Source organism: Melanotaenia boesemani, chromosome 22, assembly GCF_017639745.1.
Source record: "Melanotaenia boesemani isolate fMelBoe1 chromosome 22, fMelBoe1.pri, whole genome shotgun sequence".
In the NCBI taxonomy this organism is placed as follows: Eukaryota; Metazoa; Chordata; class Actinopteri; order Atheriniformes; family Melanotaeniidae; genus Melanotaenia; species Melanotaenia boesemani.
Window position 1 is genome coordinate 18,214,924 of NC_055703.1, and position 26,550 is coordinate 18,241,473.

The 26,550-nt window shown below is 38.4% G+C and overlaps 1 protein-coding gene across 1 annotated transcript in view; it reads right to left on the bottom strand.

Annotated features, from left to right (window-relative positions):
• lpgat1 (lysophosphatidylglycerol acyltransferase 1) overlaps nucleotides 1-26,550 on the bottom strand; it is a 49,830-nt gene that overhangs the window by 8,887 nt on the left and 14,393 nt on the right. Inside the window, exons 3-6 of the mRNA XM_041975918.1 lie at nucleotides 18,333-18,451; nucleotides 15,389-15,484; nucleotides 11,631-11,910; nucleotides 5,524-5,650 (exon numbers count right to left, since the gene is read on the bottom strand). Of these exons, the coding sequence (XP_041831852.1) occupies nucleotides 5,524-5,650; nucleotides 11,631-11,910; nucleotides 15,389-15,484; nucleotides 18,333-18,451 (622 nt within the window). The remainder of the gene's footprint in view (nucleotides 1-5,523; nucleotides 5,651-11,630; nucleotides 11,911-15,388; nucleotides 15,485-18,332; nucleotides 18,452-26,550) is intronic.

Here is a 26,550-nt window from a genome sequence, read left to right on the forward strand (position 1 = left end):
ACAGGCTTGTGCAGAGGTGTGTTGTAGTAGGAGGCATCTAAAACCTGCAGGACAGTAGCTCACGAGGACCGGAGTTGGAGACCCCTGCTCTATAGCAACCTCCTCCTTGGCTTCTAATCATATTACTTTGCTCACTGTTGAGTTTTGTCACTATAAAATACAACTGTGGGTCATTATAAATGACCCGTATTTTTATTTATTTATTTTTTTTACAAAGGGTACAGTCTAATCGCTAAATATTAATTTGAATTATGCTAATTGAGCATCAATTTATTATCATCACGTTAATGTTTGCTCATCAATAAAAGCTCTGCAAAATTGAGAGAGAGAGAGAGAGAGAGAGAGAGAAAAAGCTTCAAAAGAGGAAATAACCTGATGAAATTTCCTACAACTGTCTCACATAAATCTATTCAGTGCTGATGATTCGGGATGACAGTGCCAAAACTTTCAAGTGTCTCACGAGTTTATACTTGTTTCTTAGATTAATATGAGGAAAAAAAGAGAAGAAGAATGTGAGAAAAGTCTGCATGAAACTAAGCTGGAAAGTAACTTAGAGATGTGTTCCCACTTTTATGTTTGTGTCTACGTGGCTGAAGCAAACTTTCACCTTGTCACAGTGACCATATATAACTCTTATCAGTGCAGAGATCAACTAGAAAGAGGAAGAAAAAAAAAAAACTACTGGTGGACGTGGCTTCATCTGATTGGACAGTCACAGATGTCAGAACACCCTGCTATTTATGAGGGTTCATGGTCGAGGTCATTCTAACAGGAAAAAGTACTGGATGATTCATCAAAAGACCAACTGTTGTAACATTTACATAAGTAAAGGACTTGAGGTACTTATTGTTTTTATTGCATACTTATCAGAAATGCATGTTGTGTTTTTTTTCCTGTGCACTGTGCAAACATATGAAGGGTCCTAAACCTTTGTGACAATGTTCCTATAAAGTCCTTTCAGGATGAGAATTAGCCCTAGGATCTTTTTCTTATAAAAACAAGAAGAAATCTGCATAGCTGTGCAGGGATCCACCTTTTTGTGTCAGACTCCTAAATTTAGTCTGTCAATACCGATAAGAGATGAATTACAGTGCTCTCCTTTTCCAACAGATACAGTCTCTACTCCACTGAGTTAAACTGTCAGAAATTTTTTATTTAAGGTAAGAGCAGAGCTGGAGCTGAAGTGATGCACAGAAGGGTTTATATGGAAAATAACCTTTAGAGGAAACCTTGATTTTTTTACACTGATATTGATAAATATGCTGTATCTAATAGGGATAGCTCTCTTACTAAATGTACATCCAGTATACTGAATAATGTTCTTGTTAGGCCCAAACTGATAAAGTGCACTGGATGAGAGCATCCTCACAGATTAGTGGGATATTTCACTGCAATTTGCCTAAAAAAAAAATAATCAACCTTTTCACTGTTTTGATGTCAAAATGTAGAACCCAAAGTCATATTTCTTTTCTAATCAACACAGTTTTAACCAAAAGCAGGTATAATGTAAAATAATGTTTTAGGAACTTATTTCTGACCATAATGTCTTTCTACAAAGGAATCAAACCACAACAAATAATCTACTCATAAATGAATGAATGTGATGATCCGTCAGGCTTAGAATGCTGTTTCTCCTGAGTTTACTTCATTTGTTGGTCTTTAACCACTTTCCGTCCCTTTTTTATGTTCATCATTTTCACTCATGGCTATAAAACAGTGCAATTATTTTAAATACATTTTGCTTATAATAAAGAGGGGAAACTTTAAGTATTTCTATATGAAGGAACTAATATCTTAATACTTTCTTTGGCTTTACTGAGCAGCTTTGTACTCTGGAGGAGTTCTTCCATCAGATGGTGAGCGTATGGGTAGGGGGGTATATCCTATAATGTGTTTCTATGGGGACAAGTCAGCTTGGGGAAAAGAAAAAAAGAAAAGAAATCTACTTCATTCATTATCCAAACACACCATCTCTAATTGCCAAGATGCTCATTACCACAATGGGTGAGACATGAGAGATATTGATCCTGAATGAAAGGACAAAGACATCAGTTAGCATGAGCTAAAGGGGAAAAAAGGTTGAGGAAAGTGGGTTGTGAATTATATCTCAAAAAAAAATCTCTTACCACGTATTAACAAAGCAGTATGTACAGCTGCTGGCTCAACATCTCTGTGTGCGCCTGAGAGAAAGTCAGGTGTGCAGCTTAAAAGCCACCATGTGATGACCAGGCAGACTCAGACTCCATAAATCATGTTGCCGTTCAGATATTTTCAAATGGTGGATTTCAGAAACGCAAACAGCAGCAAAATAAAAATAAAAATACACAAAAAAAGAGAAGGCGCATTTAAAAGAAAGGATTTTACTTTAACACCCACTTCTGCCCTGGTTCAGCCTCTGTCCTCCCACCTTGCTCTCTCCCATCTGCCATTCACAGAGGGCTTATAATGCTGCAATCTGGGAGGCTGAGATTATATGAGGAGAAGGCAGGAGACGCACCAAGGGAGGGTGGAGCTGATGGTTGAGAACCAAAGGATGAAGGAAGCAGATTTTATAAAGTGGAGAGCTCTCGACATGGATTCATCTTGAATATTGTTTAATACTCAGGTGCCAATTGTGAGACTGAGGAACAGTCACAATCTAGAAAACCCAATAACATGACAGCACAGAGGAGGGCAGCAGCCTCGTATTAAGGTTGATTAATACAGAAACAGGCAGGGTGAGTATGTTGGATTTAGGGCCGTAATGTCCTAAAATGACTTAAAGACCTGAACACACCATGAACACAGCAGCAGCAGACATCCATCTAACATTTTATCTATGTAAATTAAAGTGGAAGTAACCAGCCTGCAGTCTGTTGGTAATCAACAAAAACAAAAAAGGAACACCATATATATATAAATATGTTTTATGTCAATGTCAACAAATCCCCTGCATTTAAATCAAGAACATGCAAAAATGATTTCTGAAAAAAATGTAAAAACATTTAACTGTGCAGCATCTTAAGGTTACACAGTAAATGAGTAATGTCAGTTTTTCACTAATCTACCGGGAGGACCAGAAAATCCAGGATCAATGACATATTGCATTCCTATATTACAAGTCCCCGCTGCCCCTGTACAACATTAAAAACTAAAGCACATTGACCTTTATGTAGCTCAACACGTCCCATTCAGCCTGCAAATGCATCTTCCATGGATGCCGGCATGTGCAGATCAGCTCTTTATTTAAATTCACTGAAAATTATGACATGAAAAAGAGTCAGATTAATTATATGAGGAGTCATACTGCGTGTATTATGAGACTATGCACTTTAGACATAAAATGACTTGAGTTGCACTCAGCAGTTTGATTCTTTGAGTTAAAGAAGTTAAAGGATAGGGAAAAATTTTAACAAGCCTCCACACAGGTTATTTTAGAGCATATAGTTTTACAAACGTTGATCAGAGACCACTGGAATTAAAAAAAGAGGAATAGGCTTTCTCCTCACTAGCCTGGTGTCTCTTTGTCAGCAATTCATGGTCATCAAGAGCTAGAGCTGTGTTAAAAAAATGTAGGAATTGATTTGAATCGTTTCAAATCTAATTAATCCAATATAAATTAATAAAATGATATATTTTTTTTAATAATTTTCCTTTCCTAATGCCCAAAATCAGCTTCCCTCACAGAGATAATGCCAAATTCTGACTTTTTTAAATTCACCATAGGATGCCAATCACCTGTAAACTATTTAGCAGCTTATTACCTCTCACATTAGCAGCTAACGCTAACACTGCGGGCTCCGCCATGTTCAATAAACACAGAATATTTTGCAATTAACAGGAAGTGACAATGAGCATGAGCCTGCTTGTGTGCTCAGTTTTTTTTAAAGTATGCAACTAAATTCACAGCATCATTGGATGCTCAATAGCTGTTTACTTACTTTCTTATGTTGTTGTTTATAAGACAGAATGATTATTTAGGCTGGGAGAAGTCCGAGCATCAACTCTGACATGACAGTTGCATTGCTTGTTCTCTGTTTATAAAGCACAGTATAACTGTATAATTTCAAAATTTAATGTTCTTACTTAAACTTTATTATCTGCAGGAATGCTGATGAACAAAAGCTGCACTCATGGTAGAAAGTGTTCCTAAATGACACAGCAGAAACACTGCTGTAGGGTGGCACACTTGTCTAGCCGCCTCCGCCATCTTCACCACCACAGTGAATCATATTACTCAGTCCCCCACAGTGTTCCCTTGATCAGCAGGCACATTAATCCTCTTGTTGACTCTGCACCTGTGCCAGCATGAGTCTAACTCCTTAATGATCAGCACTGTCTACACGACTGGAACTGAGTGCACACTTGTAACAGGAACAGCTGAACTCGGGTGGCTCCCCTGTTATACCAGAGCTACAGAGCTGCTGACCGAGCAGGGGAGGCTGATTGTATCGATGGCTGATTAGAGCTTCCTGAAGGTGGGGCGGAACTAAAGCTTCCATTGCTCGTCTAATTACAAACATAATGAGTCCTCAGCTTTTGCCCAAGTGGACAGAGAAGACTCTGGAGAGGGGCCGGCTAGCCAGAAGTCATGAATCACCATTTTCTCTTGTCCTATTTGCCTTGAAGACAGAGGTGCAAACATACACATTTCAAGGAAGGTCAAAATGACTTCTACCAGATGATCCGTTCTGATCTTCCTTGTCAAGACGATGGGTGACATTCATCTTGAACCAAGTGTACAGAAAATCTAATAATGGCCCACCTTCACCACAGTCTCAAGAGGAAAGATGAGCAATGGATGAGAATCTGCAGGGCAAGTAGAACAGGATGATACTGAGGGACAAACGCACCAGCTTTGCATAAGAGCAACGATATTCTTAGCTACTGAATACAAGCAGGTGACTGTGTGCCGTTATACCAAAAGACAACATGTCTTTTGAAACGTTACACACCAAAATCAGCAACTAAAAACACTGCAGGTCTAGATTTGCATATCGCATTCAAGAGTCAGTACAACAGCAGCAGATCCAGACGATGACGGCCTACAAAAACTAGCTCAACACCAGACAACTAAAATGCTGCAGGTCTGGTCATCAAGTCCCAATTCATTTATAAAATGCAAAGTATGGCTATTGTTTTAGGTAGCATACAGTAACAGGGACAAAAATGACTCATTTGAAAAGTAACACATTAACTATTTTTTTTAACTTGCTACAAAGACTTCAGTTGAGACCAGACTACTGCACACATGAATGTAATGGTGAAAATGGTGTCATGTGTGAAGGTATCATGTAATTGATAAGCATCAGGAAATACTGTCTCATTGGCAGTTTGTAATCAGCAGGTGGACTATAAAAAAAGTTGCCCTCAATGCAAGAAAACAAAACTTAACTGAGTACCAAGCCTACATGTAGTGCTGCTGTGCGGCTTTTAAGTTTTATGGTCCTGGTTTTTCCCCTCTCAGTGAGTGGCAAATCATTTTTAACAGGAGTTTTAGCAAATGTTAAAAGAGGAACAAAATGATCTACATCTGAGTCTTACCTGTAATGTACATGTGTTACTGTAGGAGGTCTGTAGCCAAAGATCCAAGTCTGGATGTCCATCGGTCTGGCTTTGGGGTATGCTATGGTCATGTCTATAACCCACTGCAGGCCTTTACGTTTATTAGCTGTCAAAACAGAAAGAGAGACTGCCGTTAGTGAAGACAAATACTTCAAACTTTACAGTCTAATTTAGATCTGCCAAACTAACAATACAATATGTATCCAAGCAAAAATGATTAAGGTCAATGTCAGACCCACAGCTGGCACAGATTCAGTGTTACTTCAGTAGATCAGTTCCCTCTGGTCCTTCAGCCTTAACACACTAACCATTATATGCCCCTGGTGGATTTTGTAGAGCAGCAAATCAAGACTGGTTATCTGCCAAAAGTGACTAGTGGAGGACCAACTGAAATCCCACCTTAACAAAAATTGGCTGGTAGCAACACTAAGAAATATTTTCATCTCCAAACCTAATCTTCTTTCATTAAGAAACAGACCACAAAAACAGCCAAATTCTGTGGTTTCATCTATAATTTAAAAAGAAAGGGATGAAAAAGTAGCGAGACAGGAAGGTGAGGGATGACAAATGGGAGAGGGAATGCCAGACATGATTAAATTTAGGAGTCAGCTGCAGGGCACATGTGTGAGTAGCTGGGCGCATGAAGCAAGGTCAGCTCTGTATTCACCTACAGATAATCACATGCACATTAAGTTTAATGAAAAGATGTACAATATGAATGGTTTATCTCGACTGCTCATCATTTTACTTGTAGTTACAGGACTCGTATTGACTCAAACATTTTTTTGAGTATGAAAAAACAAGAATACAAAGACTGAGTGTTAGTCTGAGTCACTGCCAGAAAAGAAAAGGGAAATTTGAAGCGACAAATACGAGTTCAGCTACCAGAGTATTAGCTAGTCTCAGCAGGTCCAAAAGCTGCCCGTTTCCTAGAAGGAGACTCTTATGAAACAAAGCATCAGTTTGTGTTGGATAAAGCAACATTTGACTAAAATCAACTGATCACTGATCATCAGTTTGTTACCAAAACTAACAATAATTAAATATGAGTTGTGTTATATCTATTTGTTATAAATGATTTAGCTATGATTAAATATTCAATTCTCCTGTTAATGTATGTAAAACAGTTGAATACAGAATGTGAAATTCTTACTTGACTCAACCGTGTTAAGCTACAGTGTTTTTGCTCGTTTCTACAAAAGGAAATCTAAATGGTTACGTCTCCCATGGCTGCTGTTCAAGAGAAGGTTTGTAGCCTCTGGATGTGAACAGCAAAATGAGGGGGAGTGGGACCAAAAATGTAAACAATGATTTAGTTGCCACTGGGTTATGTCTTTGGACATGAGTGTACATTTGCTATCTTTTCAGAAACAAAAATAATGTTATGATCTGTGTGCTTTTTTTTTTTTTTTATGTAAAGCCTGTAAAACCATAATGGCATCAAGATTATGTTCTGTTTTTGATAGTTTTAAAAAAATTTAACACAAAAACTCTACATCTAGCTTCTGTTTCATTATCCTACACCTAAATTTACTGAGGTTGCCAACTTGTAAGCTTCTCTTTAACATCTGACTGCAGGCATTAACGCTGGAGTTTCACCTCAAGCTGAATACTCTGCACTTGCTTGTCAAATGTAAAAAACAGCAAAGAGCAGCAGCCTCCGTCAGCACAGACGGCTCTAAAACAAACTTGATGTGAAGCAGTGCTGCTTATTTGACTGCACAGCTAATGTCACAACCCGGTCTGCTGCTACTATGCAGCAAACATTTCACTATCAAAGCACACTGGCCTCTTAATGCGAAGTAAAAAATGCCATGCAGTGTGACAAAGAAGAGCTAAATTTTACAACTAATTTCCTACATTACATTGCACATTGTGAGGGTCAGCAGCTGTAAAAGAAGAAATATTTCTAACAAGCAAATGTCAATTTTCATGGGTCTGAAATACATAAAAGATGTTTGAGGAGTGTGACAGGGACTTCAAATACGGAGAAGAAAAGACAGTCATGGGTTATAAGTAACGTTTTTCACACATTCACATTCAGCTAGGACACATCAATGAAGACATGTTGCCACTCACAGTTAATCTAAAAACAATTAATGTCACCCAAAATACACCCGGTGTGCTTGTTAGTCATTACTACCTCAACCATCCCAAGTATTTATTATAAAAAAATAAAATAAAGCCTGTACGACTGGAGAAGCTATTACAGAAAGCTATTAGAGATTATATCGTGTGACACAGAGACCCCATCTGACCTCAGAAATGTGTTCTGTCTGATCGGAGTATAAATCTATGCTTAGATAAATCTGTTTCCTATCGCATAGACCCATACAAACACAATGACTCAGTCTTTGTCAATCATATTTCAAAACCCACTGAAATGTGTAGAGGTGTGTTTCTGAGCCTGGTCTGTACTTTCCAGTGTGTTTTTTTTTTTACTGCAGTTTTGGTCCAGTGGAGGAGCCTAGCAAGCACATGCATGACACTGCATGCATGTGCTTGCTAGGCTCCTGTCTGGCTGAGGCCACACATTCATACAGGTATATTGTGGATGTGTTCATTTGCACTTTAGAGCATAACTGCTATAAAACAACCATGTCTGATTCCTCATACTGAACTGCTTTGCTCTGACCGGTGGTCATTTTCTCAAGTTCACTTCAACACCCTGATGCTTCCTTCTGGAACCGAGGTGGATCCTCAAGTTTTACAGGCTGGTTTGCCAACAGTTACACAATACAGCAATTTTCTTAAATAAATAGGTTTTATTAGCCAAGACAAACAAACCTACATAGTAATTATCATCTTGGGTAAACTGTTATTTACAAGCCAACTAGTGTAAACTTAAATAGCTAACTGTTGCTTCATTAGTTTAATATTAATTAACTCCAAGGAGGTCATGCGGTTGGATCTATTCATTAGCAGGATTATTGGAGAGATTATTGATGGATTTGTATTCATTCTTTTTAAATTCAATTTTGTAATCTCAAACTGAATTTGTTGTAAAAAAAAATAAAAAACAAAAATGACTTAAATTGTTGACATTTGTATTATAGTTTAGATCTCTTTAGCACATCTAAGTTCTGTTGAAAAACATTATAGTATTCAATCCTGATTATTGTAACGCTGACATTATGTTCTATTAATTTTCTACTGAGGTGCTCAGCATGTCAAATTTTAAACCTTGATATCAACTAAAACATGTATGAATGTAAAAATAGATTAGAAATAACCTCTTCCATATGTGGCTATTGTAAGCCTGTTTGTTTGCTAAATAAAAATAAATAATTTTCTTAAAATAAATGCCAGCTTTATCTTGATCTTTCAGTGATATTTACTTTCTTTCAGGGTTGAGAGAAGATGTAAACTGATTTGACAATCTGTTTATGCTCTCATGAATCTACTCTGCTTGATAATTACTATCACTGAATACTGTCCAATCCTGTTTCACAGTTTGACGGTAGATTTTAATTAGGACATTATAAGGCCACCTTATCTTAAACCTTTAAAGGAAAGAGAAAGGTGTCTGGCTGTAATAAAAGTAAAAAAAAATGCATAACTTTGTTTTTTGTTCACTTGACATGCCTTTTTCAGGAGTTTCAGCACCCTAAATAGAGATGGCAGATGCGAAACAAGCTGGCTGATTTGTTGTTTGTAACAGTAACTTGATCGGCAGCGTTGGCATTGATGGGAATGGCTAACACTACGCTCTGCCTCTGTGCGAAGTTTGATACAGATCTCTGCCCAAGTGTGCTGAAAGGCTGGAGAAAGGGGCCCTGAGCCAAGGTAGCGCTAGTGACTTATAAGCTGCGACAAACAATACAGTAATAGCAGCAGCTGTGGTAATTTGAAATGACATCGAGTCGGCCCTGCCCTTCTATAAGTAGTTAGAGGACGGAACTACAGTGGCAGATATCTGGCTCTCTATCAGGCCACTCTGCAGGGGAGTTACAACACCTGTCCCTCCTACCAAGCGTTGATAACAACCTGTTTACCTGTAGATCACACAGAGCTCTGTTCCCACCCTAAATGACTCACATATGTAAACGTTGCTCTCCCACCAACTGTAAATATGGTTTTATAACAACATAAACCTTATCAGTCTTGAAGGCACATGGTGTCTCAACACTGGCCATCAGTGACCCGTATGCTTTATATTTGCACAGAGCAGTCCGTTTAGCTTGGATGACATTGCATGGTTGAAACACAGCAGCACACACATTTACATCCAATCCTATTTTCTCCAAGTGGCCCATTTGTCTCTGAGTGAGTCAGCAAGCTCTGGGCACCTCTGCAGAGCATCAGGGAGGGTCAAAGGGAGACAAAGCAGTGTCTTTGATCAAGGACACGCACACAGGACAGAAGAGGACACTAAGGGGAATAACACTCTTCTGGGAATGATAGTTTTCTTGCCCTAGGTTTTAACGCCATTAGATACATTCAAATGGAAGGACAAGCCCCACTGCAGCAGCTCGCTTCCCCCCCTCAGCTGATGGAACAGAAAAGAGGATAGAGAGCAGAGAAGAACAGGGGTATGATCTGGAAGCGCAGAACCAAAAACAGACAGGAGCATAACATGTGAGTAGACATGAACAAGACTGACATGTTTAAAAGCCTGAAATGGTTTTAAAATACCCCTTGAGGTTGCAAACAAAACTTCTATTGTTAGTGTTTGTTGGTACTGACAAGGTCATGAAATGTATTTTGAAGCCGAAAAATACACTTTTTATGTGAATTTTCCTAAAACAAACAAAAAAGAAATCCTTTTCTTTTGGTCTGATTGTTTTGCAGAGGGACAAATGGAGAGCGTTGTGCTGTGAGTACAGAGGCTGTAAGCCACAGAGGTGTGTTAGCAAACTCGAGGCAGGTTGAAGTCTTTGAACCACATTCGCAATAATGCTCGCCCTTAATCTCTCCTATTTACTATTAGCAAGGCACACCCTTAAAATGGATTTTTGAACAGCAGCCAGGAGAGTCCACTGGGTAGACTAAGTGTGCAGTGTGCACAGGCATGAGACCAGCTGAATCAGTATTTTTATAGCCATGTTAACACAGCCGTTTTTCTTGAGGACAACTCAAGCAGGTTTACCTGGATAAATTTGCAAGGCACAAACCTTATTACTGACGTCAGCACTAGTACACAATAATAATTTAAATAGGGTTCAGCATTTCTGTTATAAATAAGTTCGACATCCAAGTAGCATGAAAAAAAAAACAACTTCTGGTCTTGTGTTGACATATTTTTGGAAAATACATGTTCAACCTTAATTAACATTTTATGTTAGATCACTGACCACATGCAAAGGCACCTTCATCTTGGGCTGATCAAGGTGAAAAAAAACAGACTATAACACCATAAATGCATGCGGTAAACTCTTTACTTTCCCTGCAAACAACAACAATACAGTCACGTTTGGTACTGGATATCAAAACATTTATGGCCACGAATACAGGCAAGGGATTAAAATCCCTTTTGATTCTCATGCACGGATATTTTTTATTACTTTTTAAAAAAAGATAAGTATTTAAATTGCTACATTAGTGACTAAAAGCAATTTTCACCATCCAACCTTGGTAAGTTTAACATCTTCCTGCTAACTGTATTTAGGGCTGGTCTCTAGGTACTAAAATTACTCTCTTGCAAATCACCAGTGGGGTTTTCAGGAACACTGATGCAATTTCTGGCAGCTCTGTGCATGTCAGTCCTTTCCTCTCCTGGCAATCTTTACCACAAGTCGCCTCTCATTTAAGGCACCCAGAGGAAGGAAGGACACAGAGGGGATGATTTTAATGCTGCATGTTTGAAGCACGCTTCATCCCTGGCCCTCAGGCCAGCATGAAACCAACATTTGATCAAGAATTACAGTGTACTGTGTGTAGGAGAGAGTGCACAAAAACTGCGAACACAGGAAAAAAATCTTTGCGAGACTTCTCCAGAAATAGCATTCTACCTTTTGAGACCCAGGAACCTCAGTGACAAAACAATTCAGCAACTTTAAATGACACCTCTAAATATCGGTACACAAGTTCAAATAAACTGCTTACAAAACCATTTCTCTTTTTAAGTATTAGTGTGTTTTAGTTACCTGTCTGGTTTGGGATTCCTGTATCGCTGCCCACGCTGCCATTCTCCTGCTGGGCTGACAGAGTTTTCAGGATAACATGGGTGGCCCCAAGACGAGGCAATGTGACATGGGTCAGGTGGGGGAGAGAATTTTTCTTGGCAAACATTTGGCTGGTTTCCCGCCTTTTCCTAAGGAAGCCACCCTCAGGGAACAACACTATCCACTTCCTGTCACGGCTGTGGTAGTATTTGTCTAGGTGATCTTTTAGATAGACCAGCTGCTTGTCTCTGTGAGCTTTACCCTGTAAGACAATGAAATATACATTTAGGGAAAAATCAGCTGTATTATGGTCTTATAAGCTGGATTTTAGCAGTTACTAAATGCTGATTTAACTATAAAACAGTGAGGATTCCTGAGAACATATGAGCGCAGAGAACTTAAAACCACATTAATGGCTTGACTGCAATGGATGCAAAACATGATGGCCTTGACAACATTAAGCACATTAGCAAGGATGGGATGAGGAAGAGTGGGATTGATTTTGAGCTAGGCCTGGTCAAAAGTCATTTTAAATATTAGCTCAGCCAGGCTGGGCTGAGCTTATGTGTTCATTTTTGCAGCTGTATATATCAAAACCACGGCACCACAACAGGGTTTAAATGACACTATTAATTTGCTAAACGAAAAAAAAACAAAAAAAACTATGAAGACTTATTTTTAGTTGTAGTTGCGATGTCTGTGATGAGAAAGCTTAACAAATCACAAACCTATTTGTGGCCTTGAGATTGTTGCAGATACAAGAGCTCATTTACTCAGCTGATGCTTTTTTGTGTTTTCATCAAAACTAAAATGAACACAGATTCCATCTCATATAAATTCTCCATTCATCAAGGTCAGAGTGCTCAGTTTTGGTGAAAGTATTTTTTTAAAAAGCTGTTTTAAGTAGGGCTGCAACTAATGACTATTCTGATGGTCGATTAGTCACTGACCATTAAAACGACTAGTCGACCAATCGGATTATGTATCTCATAATTATTATAAATGGCTCTTATTTCACTTTCAACCTTGAAATCTTGCATGAGGTTGTTATGGAAGTCCGACGTGCCTCCTCTTTAAATCTTCGAGCACTGCAGATGTACTTCCGTAGTACACAAGGGCCGCTTTACAAATCTCACATGTATTTAATTTATTTTCTAAGTTTAACGTGAAGTTATCCCAGACTTTTAACGTTCTCTGCTGCCGTTTTGCTCCCTAGTCCGCCACCATATTTTTCCCCTGGTGGACTTTATTGCACATGTGCAACTCTCAGCAGAGATAAGAAAAGAAGACGATGTCTCACTCTGTAGTTTTTTTTTTTTTTTTTTTTGTTTTGCTGACAGTTGTCAACAACGTCAACTAATCGTTGCAGCTTTAGTTTTAAGGTAAGAAATGATTAAGCTGCTGATGATGGAGCTCAGATTGTTTGATCTTGAATTGATGTTGTACTGATATAAATACTGCCTTTTCCCCCATCATTAATATAAATGTGATGGATGAAGAGTTGCTGACATTAAACACTGAAATTAATGCATTGAGCAAAGCTACAATGCGTGATTTGCTGTGTTGTGCAGAACAGTGTTTGAGATGTGTGTATGGGCCTTAGTGGACAGCAGATGCTTCAGGTGGCCAGTGCAGCTGCTTGCTGCGTGCATGTGTGAAGTATTCTGAGGAAGGATGTTAAGAATGTCCCCACACACACACACACACACACACACACACACACACACACACACACACACACACACACACACACACACACACACACACACACACACACACACACACACAAAAAAAAAAAAAAAAAAAAAAAGCCAGAGGGGATGACAGAGAGGAGGATGGCAGAAATGACCGCATTTGCTCAGACTTTTCACAACAGCCTGTCTGGCTGTTAGCAAGCTCTGGGTGCTTCACCCTCGGCACTGTGCCTGATGTGAAATTCCACAGAGAAGCATTACCATGACCTAAAAATATAATTTATTCTCGCCATGCTGATTCTGCAGCTAAAAAAGATATGAGAGATAGATAGAAGGACTTTTCATTTATTTTCTTAGAACACACATTTTGTACTCAACAGAGAAAACATCAGTTGAACTGAATCAGGTCTTATTTCACCTCATCGAGGCTGTTCTCATGTTTACAGGGCTCTTCAGGTCTTAATCTGACAGAAATTGAAACAACATTTGTAAGCCTTTGTCCATAAGGCACTGGCTCCAGCAAACTTTGTTTACTCAGAGTAAATATTACCAATAGTGCAAACATTTTTTACATCTCGGGCAACACAAAGAGAGAAAACAGGCTGCTGAATTAGCTATAGCGTGTCTTACACTAGGTGGTGAGGGTGCAAAAAAGGGACTTGATACAGAAAATTCTGTCTTACAATGTTAACAGTCTTATATGGAGCCAAACAAACTAATGAACCAACTATAAAGAACCAGAACACCTATCATGCGAACAGATCGCAAAGACAACTTACAACTGCTAGTTATGGACGTAAATCTGCGACTGCACTAGAAACCCAGCTTGACAATGCAGAGGGAGCTGGTAATACATACCTTGTGCAATAAGGAAAACAATCTAGATAAAAATAAAAAGTAAACGTAGCAGCGTGTGCTATGTGTTTTTCAGTCAAGTCCAACAGAGCTGGTCTCTTGAGTCAAGATTACCAGTTGGTCTTCATTTTCTGCACTTCATATGTCTCCTGTGAAAGTTTTGCATATTTTAGGGAAATGGAAGTCCTGTAGGTTTTAGATGTTTCCTTGCTGCAACACACCTGACTCAGATCAATGGGTCATTAACAGCCTTGTGCAGAACCTTTAATTAGACTGTGGTGAGCAGAAGCTCTCGAGGACAGGAGTTGGAAACCCTTGTGTTAAGTTAGCTGCTAGCTTTCTGTCATTGCTGGCACCTGCCTTCTCATTTACTTTGCAGAACATCCCCAACAGCAATTCTTCAAGATGATTAAAGAAAAAGACACTGCTGGAGTCTGGGAATAGTGATGGGCCACAAACAAAAGCAGAAAAGAGAGAGATTTTCACATATGCTCCAGATGTGCCCAACAGCTGATTGTCAGCTTGGTGTAAAAAGCATCTTACTATTATTGGCAATAGGGTTTAATGAATTGTTGTATTATAGCTTCTTCTGTATTTTAAAAAAACAAGTTTATTATTTTTTATAAAAAATCCTGATGAATGAATTAGATCAGTCTGTTCAGCCTCAAATTAACCCTTCAAACTTGCATAATATCCCAGGAATTCCCAGACCAGTGGCAGCCCCGCTGCCTCCATGTGTTTCAGCTGCCTCCAACAACAAAGGTTCTTGGTCAGAGCCAGAGTGGCTCAGCAGCCCTCCCACACATTACTCTCCACAACAGTTACCCGTCTCAGGACACCAGGGCTTCGGGAACATGACTAACATTTCTGTTGTGCAGCTAAAAAAAAAACAAATTCAGCAAAGTTTAAAAAAAAAAGCCTTCAGCAGTGGAGGGTGAATGAGGTGTGCTATGGCCCACAGGTCTGTGGTTTTAACCCTCAGACCCTCACACAAATAAGGTGTTGACAAGTGAGGAAAAATAGTCTCTGAAGCTCCAGTGAAAAGTGCTGCTGGTGAGGCTAATGTGCCAACAACAAAAAATGGACTAGTAAAGCTCAAGGATGAAACAGAGCATGTTAATGGAGTGTGAAAAAAGCCACATTAAACAATGCAACGAGGAGACATGCAAACATAATCTTTGGGTTTCTTACCTGTCTGATAAAAAAGTCCCCATGAATCAGGGACACTAGGCCAAAGTTGGTGTATTTGAACACATGGTCCATCAACCACATCATTTTTCGCACCACCTGAAAGAGAAAATAATGAACATCTGTATCAAACACTTTTTGCTCAGTTCCACATTTTTTCCCTTCGAAGAAGTAGCGCAAACTGATAACCACCCCTCTGAGCATTTCCACCCTCATGACCTGCTCTGACGCAGCTTTAGCTTACTGTTCTTTCAGTGCTAAGAGGATAAACTGGGCCAGGGATGCAGTTGTTGGGGCGGATCATGTCATGTTTGTGCAGCTTGGCAGCTCCAGTGCCATTCCAGCCTAAGCCAGACCAAAAAACACCACACACAAACACAGAATACCACAACTGCTCAATGACCTGCATATACAATACAGTGTTGCTATGAAAATGTAAAAAGGACCTTACAGGAAGAAGAAAAAAAAGTTTGCACTTTGATGTCTCCCAGTCATGCCTTAAGAATACAAAGCATACACTGTCACCGTTTGCAGTATATTGTTGTGTACATATTTGTATTTTGACTGCTGCAAAAACCACAGCACTGTATATACTACCATTCATCTATACTAGCTCTTTAAACTGATCAGAATATATCAGCCAAAACTAATCTTCTTATATACATTTGAAGTTCATTTGAAGACTAGTTTAAAAGTGCTCCTTCATGAGATACTTTTAGGGATGCATATTTTTGTCAGAAAGGAAAGATATTTCAGGGCTACACATTTTTGTAATCTTGTTATGGGGGAGATTTGGTGGCTAACCACAACCAAATAAAGAAATAAAGACAAAAACCTTAGCCTCAAACCAGAGAGAAATGGAGTCAGGTCTTCATGATTGGATATGTTGTCATTTGTCTTTGTCAGGTAATATTGGTCATGCTCCTTTTTCTGTACAAGCAGAAATAGCTCATGATCCCTGCATTCAGACGTAACTTACATTTTTGTATGTTCACAATTTGTGTTTTTATTTCCCTTTATGCATCTTCTCAGACTTTATCAACCTTGTCTAGAAATATTTCATAACATGCAGCAGTATTGTTGATGTAAAAATTGATTATGAGTATTTAATTAATTCAAAGAAAAATGTCTTGCTCTATGGCTCATCAAAAAGTGCACATAAAGCTGAAATACAACATACTTAGACAAAAAAGTACATTATATATCCTAATGAAGAGCCCACTAAACCCTGTTACAAAGACTAAACACTTTCCTTAAGGCAGCAATGACTTGACCAAACAAACTGACAGCTGATACAGGTGGCTCATCTTTGACAAACAGATCAAATGCAAAGCGTGCATGTTTCCCTTTTCAAGATTGTGTGTGCCTGCTTACGAGGTGTGTCACTTGTTCAGGTCAATTATTTCTTTACTACATTTTCAAATAATGCATTTCACATTTTCCTAAAATAATATTCAGTTATTGGTTCGGATTTGCACGCTATGAGCTCAGAGGAGAAATATTCAGTCTAATCTTTACCCTCACCTAACATCAGCTTCAATTCTTGCTGCATTTGCTGTATCTCACTTTATTTCTGAAAGATGCACTAATAATGCCTTAAAAAGGGCTTTTTCCAGCATTTAATATCCTAACTTGGAAATAAGTTTTTTCTTGATTGAAATCTGGCTCATGATTTCTCCTTGGCCATTAAATGCACCACCTGTGACTCTGTCATTACTAAAATAAACTTTTAACTTTAGTAGAAAGTAGCCCATATAAAGCAACCGTTCCTAATGTTACCTTTAAAAATGTAAAACTACAGGAACAGACCAAAAGCAAAGACCAGGGTTTACATTCTGAGGAACTATTATGTGAAGTCACTCTGAGTATCAACCAGTAAACCCGGCCAGTTATTTCTGTGGTGCAGTGTTTAACAACCTACACAATTTAAATGAAAGACTCTTGGCGAGACTGTACCTTAAAGAAATCAGATTGTCTGTGGCCAAAATCAGAGACAAGGGAAATGTGAATATTTGAGAATAAAACTACTAGTAAAGGAATTTCCTTAAAAATATCAGTTTGGTGGGTGGCAGGCTAAGCTAGGTTTGCTGTGTGAGTTAGTGTTAACTCTCAAGCTATTTGTGGCAATGCCTTGTCATAAAGGTTGTGCTTAAAGGGGTCTTGAGTAGCATTAATTAAAAAATAAATTAATAAAAAAAATTGCAGACCCCGCAAAAGAGGGGTGAAGCCACAGTGACTGGGTAACTTCACTCCCTTAAAAAGAGCGATGTGGAAAAAAAAGCTAAATTCATGGAAGAAAGGGGGCTGTTTCCAGTCTATCTGTGGTATTTTGACACAGGTTATATTTTATAAAGGCTGAATTATGTTGAAGCACGTCTTCATGGTTTACAATATGATTCTGTTTGAAGTGGAACATGTGACTATAAAACCTTTATGGTGTATGCTACCTTTGAACCCCACGCCTGTGCTATAGACATCTGGAGAAAAGTCTTACAAAACGGATGAAACGTGATTATAAGAGTGAGCTCTTTGCAGCAGCAATAATCAAAGTGGCTTCCTGTGCTTATTTTCAGTAAGACTCAAAATTTAACAGTTAAAATAATTGATTATACCTTTTAAAGATCTTGCTTTTCCTCATCTCCGCAACACAGGTGAAAAATGTACAGCTGATATAGCTGAAGAGTCACAATATTAACAGAAAATGAAGTTGGAAAAACAGGAGGAACCCTTTAAAGACAGACATACTCAGCTTAGGCTGGGGTGTTAGTGTTATTTTCGCAATTCTACAAGAACTCCTCCTTTAAAGTGACAAAGCCACAAACAACTTTCGACAGCTGCCTTATATAGATGGTGCAAAGTGGCCTGCAGGATCACACTTCTGCACTGCTTCTTATTTATATGAATGTCACCTGTGCAACCTTGACATCCTTACTCTTAAATTTCTTACCGTGCCCTTGTCTTGCAGGCACATCATGAGCGTGCAGACATCTCCTGTGGATTGGTGATTGACGATGACCATGGCTGCTTCTTCAGAGATAGGCCGCACATCATCCCCCCACTCTGTGACTGCAAAATAAAAAAAAGAAAAGCACATTTTGATTAAACATGGAGTGCAAATAACATTGTTTTAACTTTGCTTTCCAAAACTTTCAAGTAATTTTAATTCCTATTTAAATTATGCTTTTGTCACTAACATTCTTGGTATACGCTTGAGGTCTAATAACCATTTTAAAAACACTTCCTCTTGATGAAGGTGATGGCTTGTTGGTGGAACAATAGCATTCTTTATATTTCAAGTGCTGCCCTGATTTTGACCTTTTTAGGCTTTATCATTGTCAAGGATGAGATTCTTGAAGCGATTTAGCATCCAATTATCAACAAATCTATAACCAGAGGGAAAAGTGAATCTCCACTAAAAACACAGGCCTCAACTCAGCAGGCCTGAACCATCCTGGAACTCCAGACTCCAAACGCTAACATTTTTCTTTTGTATGTTCATCAAAGCACAGACATTTTCAGGGAGCGTGAAGAAAAGCAAAAGAATTCCAGAGAAACCAGACTGCCCTGAGACACATTTATGACATAGTTTATTTGTTTCTGATGAAGTACGATCCAAAAATAAAAACAAGATGCCAGACAAAGCGATCATGAGATACAAATGGGCAACAAAGGTAAACATGGGGAACAAGACACATGACTGCATGCTTGTTCGCCTCCAGTTCAAACATAACATAAACTGAAGGAATCAACTGCATACCTGTAATTATCAACTTAATTTCCCCCACAATATATTTTTTCTTCAACTTAAAACTTTGAATTTCATCCTCACAAAATATTTTTAAAGATTACTTTTAAAAATGTCATGTTGGCCCTCTAGCTGTTTTCTTCTTCACTGCCTTTATAGTCATTCTTTTCTTTATCAGTGCATTGCTGCCACAATTTGTCAGTGCAATAAAAAGTGTATATGCATCCCTCTCTGGTAATACACTAGTCTAAACTATTAAAGAAAACATCTGAGGGGTTGAAAATTACTGCCAACGATACACACATAATAGTGAATTTACATCTCAAATAGCTTAAAATAAACAATGACAGATTATTGATAGAAACATCCGAAAGGAGTACATACAAAGAAAAACAATTTAAAAAGGAACAACCTGAGAATCTTCTGCTGCTTCCTTACTCTCATCTGCATTGAGATTCACTAGAAAAACTAATTCTACCAAAATTTGTAGAACACTGCTCAGAAGGATTTTAAGGTATTAACCTAAAACTAAACACACACTGTAACCAAAGACAGTTTATCTAAGGCAACAAGTTTGCTTTACATGCAAGGGCCAGATGGGTGTGTTTCATTTAGTCAACATTAAGGCATCTCAAGTATACACACTGAAATCCACATTGCCTGTGTCACTAGTTACATTGCCTAAAGCTAAGAAGTACCCTTTCTGCTTCTTGTTCCAAATGTATCCCAACACTGACAACAAAATACCAAACCACTTATTTCCAGATACCTATGTATCCTCCACTGACACATACACAGTACACACCAGTACTTATGTTAAAGTTGCAAAATGAATCTCATTAAGCGAGACCTAGTTACATTAAAAATCCTCTTTCAACACATCAAAACTGCAAACACCTCTTCTGCCTGACACAATCACACAGTTGAGCAAATGAGCTGAGCCCAGCAGTAGGAAGAGTGATCTCAGGTAAAGTGAAAGATAATGTTAACAACGACACTAATTATTTTCAGTGCAATAAAACATTTGCAAGTGAGAAGCCATAATAGAGGACTTGTACATGCAGTACATCACAGTTTACACATATAGAAAAGCAACATTTAACTGCAGGCATGTTTCATAATTACACAGAAATTATTATAAACTTCTCAGGCTCTTTCAGATATAGTTGGAATGATTATGTGTTTTATGCATTTTACTGTGATGGCCTAACCACTAATGAGCAGGCATGGCAATCCGTGGTGAAATGAATAAAAAAAAAGGCTGGTCTGTGGTTTAAAATGACATCAGTTTCAGGAGATAGGGAAACAATTTTTCTTTTATAACCACTGAGAGTTGATGAAAGGATAACTGTCAGGTTCTTGTCTGTCAGTTATAGCAGAACTTATTCCAGAACATACTTCTTTTCCAATTTCTTTTCTAAAAATCTCCTTTCTTGTGGTAAAATTATGTCCTCCAACATTATAACCTCAGCTGAATACATAATATGAAGCTTTGTGTGCACACACATACACACCCACATTATAGACTACTTACTAAGTAGTTACTAAGGGATGTCTAACTTTTAGATGTGCAGCACATTAGGTTCAAATCTTCAAACAATAGGAGATGAGGCTTATTTGCAGGCCCATAAATAATGTTTCCTTCCTCAGTGAATCCACACAAGGCATCCAACGAACATCATGAGAGCAGAACCAGGCCTTTGTTCACTGTCAAAGTGATAAAAATAACAAAGCAAAATATAGCTGCAAACTCCAGTTCTCTAGTCCAAGTACAGGCACATCAAGCAGGGTACACTGCACACAGGTACATCGAGGTCTTATCTACCCACAGAGCAATTTTGATCATGAGCTGCCAAAATTTTGTGCAGATGACTCATTTTGTTTTATGAGTTCACAGCAAGCTTTATGCAAATGTCACAGACGGGTTGGATTAATAAAATGAGATGAACTGATGTAGACACCAAATTGGGGATCAGGCACACAGCAACCAAAGCTCTAACACATGTCCACAGCACACCACAGGAAGCAGAAACTTCTAAGCATTACACTGACAACTTTAACTTGTGAGCAGTCAATCGAATGCAGCAGCAAATGATAAGAAACTAGAAGCACTCAGAGTGCAGCCCTCTGCCAAGCCATAGCCACTTGCCTGAGAAAACCCCCAAAAGCAGGCGATCTACAGAGGCTACAGCAAGGATTTCACAATAACAAATTTTCTTGGTAGGATTATTGTTAAAGAAATAATCACGATTTTCATTATTTTTTTGCTTAAATCAATTTCCCAGCACTACAATTTGTAAAATCATTTGAACACTACTTATGTATATTAGTTTTATTTTATTTTTTATTTTATATATATCTTTTCATCCCAAAATAACTAATTAATATAACAAAGTAAGAAGTCTCATTCAAGCTAGATCTCCTCTCCTGTGTGAAGAATAAATAAATCCTGCTCCTTAACTCTGGATTTCTCTCAGATGGAAAAGGCAACAGGTCCTCTACCTGGACGTGGGAGGCTTCTTACTGTAAACCACATTATAAAAATAGTTTTGAACATTTCTTTTCAACCTGAGAGTTTAGAAACACAAGAAAAACATCCAGCAAGCTTTGACTTTATCAGCTGTCCTTTATCAGAATAGTTGTTTGTTTGGGACATAAATAATATTGAAATAATGAATTAAATAAGACTGTACATCTGGAATTAAATGCTATTTCTTCTATGGACTGCGACTATTTCACACCGACAACTAAAAGCCATGGACCTCATGTCGGGTCGATCATATTTGAAAATCTGTCACAAAAGACTTAGATTTAGGTTCTTGTTCTCATCTGTATAATGTAACGTTCAGTGAACGCATCACGCATCAAGCTGCTGGTTATCTTACAGGATGGTGAAATGTATTGGATGTATTTCCTCCTTTCTCTGAAACCTTTTACATGCTGGTGAGCCGCCCTCCACAATGACACCTTGAAAAGAAAATCCGACAAGCAAGTCTTAATCTGTTCCTTTGGAGGGAAAACTCTTCCTCTGCTGTAGTGTCTAACTCAGGCAGTCTCTTCTGCAACCCTCATGGAACCAAAACAAAGCAACACAAGCGGAAACTCGTGTAAGCGGTGTAACGTTTTCATTCCATGCAGAAGTTGCGCTTTTACGCTGATATAATTCATACATAACATTATATAAAGTGACGATTTTGAGGGATTCTTATGATTGCTTAAATGTTGTGTTTACTGTTGCAATTAATTATAAAAGTTAATAATCGTGACATCCCTAAGATGCAGCCAGCTTGGGTTTGATTCCTGGCCTGGGGCCCTTTGCTGCAGGTCATTTCCCGCGCTCTCTGACTCATCTTTCCTGTCCAGCTACTGTTAAAATAAAGGCCACTAGAGCCCAAATATCTGTAAAGAAACCTCAAAAAGCCTAACAGCCCACCCAGTACCCCCTATATTTTGAACCTTTTGGATCAGATCCACAATATCAACATGATCAAGATCAAACAATGTCAGATTATACCATCTACTGTGATGTTATCTTGTTTTGTTGTTTTTTTTGTTTGTATTTGCCAATTATTCTGGTCATTATCTGATGGGTTAGAAGCTGTAATGACAAATTTATCCCTATATCTCCTCAAAAGGAAAAGACAGACACACAGACAGATGCTGCTGGAAACACAACCTCCGCATTGGCGTGGGTAATTAGAAGTCATAACATGATGTCCTCTTGTGACTGTTATATAGTGAAACACAGCAGAGCGCACAATGTATACTGAAAAGCAGAGGTTTCCATAAGTGGCTACTGCCAGCCAACCAGCCGCCTACTCACTTAACTCCAGCTGGTTAATTTATTATGTGTGTGCATTTTACGACTATGAACCTCCAGTTCAGAATGGCTCAAACCAATGCAAGCATGGTGGTAGAGAAACGTAGCCCACACAGGCTAGTAATGAATGTGTACATACACAGCTGTAAAGAGGAAAATTGTCATTTTATACTCAGTGTCTTTATTTATATTTCCATTTCATGTCTGCTAGATTAGCAGTTAGTAATCGCTACCCCCTCTCTGCTACGGACTTTCCCTCCAGCTAAGTATGTTAGATGTTCAGTCATTCCTCTGCCATAATTTAAAGGCCTTATTTACTCCTGGATAGAAGTGCATGCATGTTCCTAGTAAAACAAAATATTAGTTATATCTGTTACATGTCTTTGCACACCCCACAGTGATGCTGTCAGTAATTTAAACGCAGATCAGAATTTATAGACTGTGTGGGCTAAAACATGCAAGAAGCCCAATTCCCTTTACAGCAATGCCCTTTGCTATCAGAGTCTGACTCTTTATGTGGAATAATTAATATGATGAAAAAATGCTTTAAAATGTACCAGAAAACAACAAATCTGAGCATGCTCCTGACTCATTTTCTGCTTACTTTGACCATACTGGCATATTAGAATGGAAAACCTAGGAAGGAATTTAAAGATTAGTTTGTATGAAAATTACTTCAGAAGTCTGTTATAAAGCAAAGTCCCAGAGATTAATCTGTCCTTTATCAATATGCATTCTGACTACTTTCTCTTACCTGAGCAATGCAAGATTCAACACAATATCACGCTCAATGAAGCCTAAAATGTACCAATTGCATTTGCTCTCTGCAACTCATTTGCTTTGTCAGTACAGTGACACATTAGAGGGTCCCATTGAGGCTGCTTCCCAAAAGAGTTCTGCCACAGCCCTCTTTGTTGGAACAATAACAGTGATCAGTTTTAGACATTCAGAGATCCGTGTAGTATGTCAAAAATGAAAAGAATAACATTGTCTAAGAAGCTAAAATGTTTTCACTAGTCACACTTATCACAGAAAAAAAACCTGCTACACAACATACAAACATTTTAATTCACAAACACAAATATCAAACTTTGTCAATAAAAGATGCTTCCCACTTTGAAATTAATCCAATTGTACTAGTTAAGCGGATATTTTTTAAGTGCTAGATTATTTCAGAGTGGAGGACATAGATCCTTGCTACTGTTTCTAGGTGATCTTGTTTCATCCTGCTCCATCCTGAGCAACAAGAGTGGATATTCACTGTCTTCTTTCCCTGATTTAGCTTGTCAGCTGTCTATTCAGAGCATACAGGCTACTTCACCAACCATTTACCTGCATCTGATTGTTGATGGGATATGCATGGGAGCTGCAGCAAAGCAGGAAACAGAGCTTATGTGAGATGAAAAGAGGACAACAACCCTGCAGGAGAACATATGCATCCTTTGCAGATTAAACACACTTCAACTACTTTGCACATAAACAGAAAACCATGGAGAAGGGAAGATTTAGCAAAGCTGCTGTTGTTTCCTGATGATAGCAATAGTTTAAGCAATAGGTCCACCCAGTTCCAATTCTGTGTAATGCAAATGTTGCATCAGTGAAGCCTTAGTTTGCACAATAAGAGGTTCCTCTCTACGGGGGAGTTAATGCAAGACCTGCTGACAGAGTAAGACATGTTAATTAGGCTGAACTCCAGTGGAATACAATAAAAAGATACAGAACTGACGTTTTGCGCATAAAACGTTTTTAAGACCCGAGTATATTATCACATTTCTGACTCCAATTTTCATCTGTAATACACTTCCAACTTGAAGATTTATATGTTGTCACACTGTGATGGTAGATGACAGAGAGCCAAACGTCTTAATGAAATTCACCAGTAATACAACAACGTTACAGCATAGTGGAGGATACATTTTTTTTTTACATGTCTCTGACTGAAAGCTTTACCCTACTTAGGGGATGCACTTGTGTATTCTCAACTATTCAAAAGGTCTTTCACATTATGATAGAATATTAGTCATTTGCAACATCACAAATATCAATGTACTTAAATGAAGTTACAAGGCCTCCAAAGCAAACAATTAAAAGTAGACTTCACTGAATGATGTGAAAGATGCCCTATCACAACTCAGTTGAAAAGCATTGAAGCCATTTCTTCAAGACTTACAGTGAAATATTATTTCTCTGACAGAATCATTTATGATAGACGCTGCAAATTCTCATTCTACCTTGAAACAGAATTCCCTGTACCTGCTGCAGGCTATTTAGCATGTTCACAATGAGATGCAGTCATAATACAAATACACAACTCATGCATACAGCAGTTCATTAAGAGATACCGGTAAACATACGCTGACTACAAAACAAAGCAAGAAGCCTCTCTGTATGTTGCTCATTACTATTCAAAGAAAAATATTACAGTTCTATTAAAGACAGTCACTTAGACAGATAAGCTTATCTAATATTTCTTATATGCAGAGATTACAGAATATAAGCAATACATTATAACTGCTGCTCATTCAACATACTCCAAGGCACCTTGCAGCCTTGCGATACAGAGCACTTTGAACCCTTTAGTGCTACACTATTCACTAGTAGACGCCACTGTGGTTAATCCAGTTTTTTGCCCTAAAAGATTTTGATTCTTTTACAAAAGATGGAAGGAGATGAGTTATTGGCATGTTCAATTTGTGCCTTTGTTTCACCTCCAGTCCCCTGATGAATATAATAAATCCTTATGGGTATAGGAATTGAGAGCATATTCAGAAAAAAATGACACATTTGTGACACTTGGACAGGGATGTGTGGGGTGATCGTACCCTGAAGGCAATGTCATTTCACATGGAGCATGCCTTCATGCTTGCAGTTCCCCACTGTTGCAGGAGAGGAGCATAAATGATATCACAAAGATGGGTCATCTGTCAGATAGAATACATTAGGGAAATTGTCTTTGAGAAATGACACAGTTAGCCCAGCAGGATGACAGCAATGCTGCAGGCACAGTGTCTAACCCAGTATCTAGTCAGCTAAACAGCGTATCCCCTGACCTTGTCGCTCATGTCTACACCTCTCAAGAGGATTGAGAACTGGCAACATTATGACATCACCTCTTTTACCTGAACGTATCCAGACAAGGAGTATTCTCATGGAAAGGGTGATTTTTCTGTGATAGTCAAAACTCTTTGGTTAAGCAAAGCAACCTGGTTAAGAGCAATCATTCAGAGCGGTAAATTAACGCCACCCAGCAGAAACTGGAAGCCATGATTTGGAGCTCATCTGTACCGAAATTGAAGAAATTTCTAGATTGGGTATCAGTGACAATGGGCCTGATCCTTATGTTCAGATCTATTTAGTGTAATTCTATGTTGTCTCATAATAAAAAGACTAGTGGGGGAAAGAAAAGTAGAGACAAAGCAGGAGTGTGGCAAGAGAGAGCAGGAGGTAAATTGTGGCCGACTTTCTGTACAGCAGAACCTGCAGAGCTCCTAAGAAACAGACGTCCTTTATAGTTTAAAAAATCCTGAAGGAAACACTGGTACAGCTAATGAGTATCAAAATAAATACAAATATAATACTTAATAACTAAATAATTGCACT